The sequence below is a fragment of the Odontesthes bonariensis genome, chromosome 13, assembly GCF_027942865.1.
Source record: "Odontesthes bonariensis isolate fOdoBon6 chromosome 13, fOdoBon6.hap1, whole genome shotgun sequence".
NCBI lineage: Eukaryota > Metazoa > Chordata > Actinopteri > Atheriniformes > Atherinopsidae > Odontesthes > Odontesthes bonariensis.
Genome location: NC_134518.1, coordinates 17418416 through 17422891, shown reverse-complemented (window position 1 = coordinate 17422891; position 4476 = coordinate 17418416). Strand labels below are relative to the sequence as shown.

The following is a 4476-nucleotide window of genomic DNA, read 5'->3' as shown; positions in this document are numbered from 1 at the left end:
TGCACAGATGGGAAATCCGAATCAAATGTACGGGGCGACCGGGAGAGAGCAAGAATTATGCTGCTTTCTGACCGAGCCGCGCGGCAATGAAAATACATTGATTCGGGCACAAGAAGAGCGACGCTGTCTTCGCAATTTACTGCTCGCGCTTAATATAAAGTCTCTCCTCTCTGTTTCCCCCCCAGGCCACCGTCATGTGTCCTCCACTGCAGTGCCTAAATATGGGCTTCCTTTGCTCCAAATATGGACATCTACGTCACGGCAAGAGGGTATATAAGTAGCAGGGAAACCTCGCAGCTCAGAGAGAGCTCTGAGAGCCCACAAGCGCAACTGTTAGAGTAGAGAGAGATAGGCAAAAACACATAGAACTCCCTCACTGAGAAAAATCACAACAAAAGTGAAAAAGTCAGTTCAAAACAACATTTATCCAAGACGGTCAAAACCTGATTGGATTGCTTAATTCATACAAAAATCAAGATTAATCTGTTGATTCATTTTGATTCATTTTAGGGAATGAGCATAAAGGATCATTTAGATTTTTTCTAAAAAGACAAGTGGATTTTTTCTCGTCTCTGAGAGGAAAAGGAAACCAACAGGACAACTGGGGAACAAGAGTCACAGAGGAAGGCAGAAAACTGTGTCTTCCACGGCATCAGTAGAAGAGTTCAGCGCTCCCTGAGCTGGGCTAAGTGAATCCCTCCACCTGTGAGGCACTGCTCTGCCAGCACACACAGCCTCCCTGCACTCCACACCAGCACAGCCTCAGTCCTGCAGCTTCAGCACCAGCAGAGGATGGCTGCAGCCAAGACCGAGATGATCCTTCCAGCCCTGCAGATCTCAGAGTCTCTGAGCTTTCCTCACTCCCCCATGGATAACTACCCCAAGCTGGAGGAGGTGATGATGATCGGCACTACGGGGACACCCTTCCTCACTGCATCCGCACCCGAAGGTGCAGGCTTTGGCTCCGGGGAGCCAGGAGAGCAGTACGACCATCTTGCTGGAGGTAAGAAATTGTTTCTTTTTGCTCTTTTTCTCTCTGCTGCATTTAAATCATTTAAAATTTAGATCATTTCTGCTGAGCAACAGTCAAAGTTAGAAAGCAAACAGCTGTGTGACTTTAGTTTTTAAGGTTTCCCACACATTAATTCACAATATTAAGCAGTTAATGTAACTACAGTTGTTATATTGAAAATTCTTACGACAAAGTACTTGGTATTGCAAACGTAAAGTAAATGAAAAATTTAACTGACTGAACATTTTGAAACAAAATAAAAATGTTCTTGATAATAGCTCACTGTCAGAGCCCTACACTGCTCAGTCACCACATGCTTCGAGACACATTCAAATTGCAATCCTAAAACCAGCTGAGCTGCAGTTTCGGTAATCAATTGCCTCTGGCTCTGACAGGCTTTAAGAATCTATGTGTGTGTGCGTGTGTGCTTGTGCAACACAGGAAGACAGAAAATGAAAGAAAGATCTGGAAAGTGTGAGCAGATGAAAACGTGCGTCTAGAAAAGCTTGCACAGTAGCTTGTTGAGAGAGGGGAGACAGTTTTAGAGTTGAGGGGAAAGAGTTTGGTTGGAGGATGTTTCTCTGGTTCTCTGCGTGGGTATCTCTCTGTTTGTAACAGAGGAGAAAGGGGTGACACGCTGCCCATGGCTCTGGCAGGATTCCCCACCTTTCTCTGGATATTGACAGTTTGATTAATGTCTCTCCTTTCTTGGTGCTCCCTGCAGATACGTTACCTGATATCCACTTCAGCTGTGAGAAGCCAGTTGTGGAGCAGAGCTACCCCACCCAGAGGCTGCCCCCCATATCTTACACTGGCCGCTTCACCCTTGAACCCGCCACCAGCTGCAGCAACAGCCTCTGGGCAGAGCCCATCTTGGGGCTCTTCACGGGCTTGATGAACAATGTTGCTCCCAGCTCCAGCTCTTCCTCAGCTGTCTCACAGACGTCCTCCTCTTCATCTGTCCCATCTTCTTCCACTTCCTCCTCTATTACCTCCTCCTCATCCCAGAGCTCCAGCCTCAGCTCCTCAATTCACCACAGCGAGCCCAACCCAATCTACTCAGCCGCCCCAACCTACTCCAGCCCCAACTCTGACATCTTCCCAGACCAGGGCCAGGCTTTTGGCAGCTCAACTGGAGCAGTGCAGTACCCACCCCCTGCCTACCCAAACGGCAAGACCTGCAGCACAAGCTTCCCCGTGCCCATGATTCCTGACTACCTCTTCCCTCAGCAGCAGGGAGAGATCAGCCTGGTGCCCCCCGACCAAAAGCCCTTCCAGAGTCAGTCGAGTCAGCCCTCTCTCACTCCTCTGTCCACCATCAAGGCCTTTGCCACCCAGACTGGTTCTCAGGACTTGAAAAGTGTCTACCAGTCTCAGCTGATTAAACCCAGCCGCATGCGCAAGTATCCCATCCGTCCGAGCAAGACGCCACCACATGAAAGGCCCTACGCTTGCCCTGTGGAGACCTGTGACCGTCGTTTCTCACGTTCTGATGAGCTCACACGTCACATCCGCATCCACACAGGTCAGAAACCATTCCAGTGCCGCATTTGCATGCGCAACTTCAGCCGCAGTGACCACTTGACAACACACATCCGCACTCACACCGGAGAGAAGCCCTTTGCCTGTGAGATCTGTGGACGCAAGTTTGCTCGCAGTGACGAGAGGAAAAGACACACAAAGATCCATTTACGACAGAAGGACAAGAAGGCAGACAAGACAGGAGCTGTGGCGGTAACAGCAGCGCCAGTATCAGCTGCCTCCCCTGCTTCCAGCTATCCCTCTCCCATCACCTCTTACCCCTCTCCAGTGTCTTCTTACCCCTCTCCAGTCACCTCATGCTACTCCTCTCCCATCCACACCTCCTACCCATCTCCTTCCGTCGCCACCACCTACCCATCGGTGTCCATGTCCAGCACCTTTCAGTCACAAGTCGCCTCCTCCTTCCCGTCCTCAGTTGCATCCAACATCTACAGCTCCCCAGTCCCCACTCCACTTTCAGACATGCAGACCACCCTCTCCCCAAGGACAATCGAGATCTGCTAAGAAGGAGCCAAGACAAAAACTTTCCTTAGTCTCTCTGCACCTCTCCTTCTATAAGGTTTTTGAGGGGAAAGAAATCAGCATCAAAAGGACTTTTTTTTTCTCCTCCAAAAAGCACTTTTCTCCTCCCTGTGCAGCGTAAGGTGAATCTTGAGATTTACCTGAAAGAGAGTAAAAGACACATGTCAAGGACTGGGCAAAGACAATACAAGATAAAAAGGGATATTTTTTCCCTGTCTCTGTAAAACAAATGCAGCTCTTCAACAGCTCCTGTCTTACCAGAGATAGAAAGTAGAAAACAGCACTGGTGGGTCTGTGCTAGTAGGTACACAAGAACCAAGAGACAAACAGATTGCCAGCAGTTGTAGTGCTGAGGCACGTTCGTCCTTGCAGGCACTCATACAAAAGACATTGAATGATATACATAAGCTATCATATATGTATATTGTACATGTGCCATGTTGCGTTTTTATCATTCTTTGGTACCACTGATGTGAACAATTATTTGCATATTTGCATTGTATTATTTGAAGTGAGCAGGGCCATATTTTCTACATACTTTCTCTATTATATAGTGATGATGCTGTGATATGTTTTGACATTGTTTGAAAAAAAAAAAGCACTTACGTATTCAAGCATGAGTAAGAGTGATGTTAGTTTCTGTTTGTAAATATCATCCACTGGTACTATCTCTTTCTCTCTTTCTCACATGTGACATATCGCTTGGTTATATGGAAAAACAGAGAAATGACAAGAAAAAAAAAAAAATCGTTTTGAAAAAACTAAACAAGACAAACGCTCCCGTTATTTGGTGCCTTTTGTGAAGCCTTGCTGATGTTTAGACTTGGCTGAGCGCGAGAGAGGATGCACTGCATCTCGCCTTAAGGGTTGAAGGAATATTTTTGTTACAGAATGTAAGACGTACTCAGAGGGAGGGAAAAGGATGAACTATGAGGGCACCGCTTCATTTTATCAGAATGTAAGCAAAAAATGGATAAAAATGATAAAGTATATTTTTGTAAAACCTACTTGTAAATATCCACATCTTCAAGAGCTGGAATGTTGAAGTTACCTACTGAGTAGGCATGGGATTCTTTTGTATGTTATATACATGCAGTTCATTATTTTGTGGTTATCTTTATTTTGTATTTGTGTTTGTTAAAACAAGTGACTGTTTCTGGCTTCTAAACACATTGAATGCGCTTAACTGCCAATGGGATATTTGGTGTACAAGATATCCTTCCAGAAATGAAATATAAATAAAAATATGAATATATATGGAGATTTGTTTTCATACTTTATTGTTTGACTTCTACTTTTGCAAATGTTTCCGTTCCTACTTCAGGCAATTTCACAGAGAGATGCCTTCATCACATTACATTACGTTCCTAACTTTGTTCCTAACATAAGTATCACGTATT

General features: G+C 45.6%; 1 protein-coding gene across 1 annotated transcript; it reads left to right on the top strand.

Moving 5' to 3' along the window:
- The first annotated feature begins 288 nt into the window (after nucleotides 1-288).
- Nucleotides 289-4337, top strand: egr1 (early growth response 1). The gene is made up of 2 exons (XM_075481233.1): nucleotides 289-1003; nucleotides 1737-4337. Exons 1-2 carry the CDS (start codon nucleotides 793-795, stop codon nucleotides 3056-3058), a joined length of 1533 nt encoding a protein of 510 aa, XP_075337348.1. The 5' UTR covers nucleotides 289-792; the 3' UTR covers nucleotides 3059-4337.
- Nucleotides 4338-4476: the final 139 nt, after the last annotated feature.

Excerpts from the sequence above, each read along its gene's own strand:
- egr1 (XM_075481233.1), top strand. The coding sequence starts at position 793 with ATGGCTGCAGCCAAGACCGAGATGATCCTTCCAGCCCTGCAGATCTCA. Across the intron at positions 1,004-1,736 it reads GTACGACCATCTTGCTGGAG|ATACGTTACCTGATATCCAC; the intron begins GTAAGAAATTGT and ends TGCTCCCTGCAG.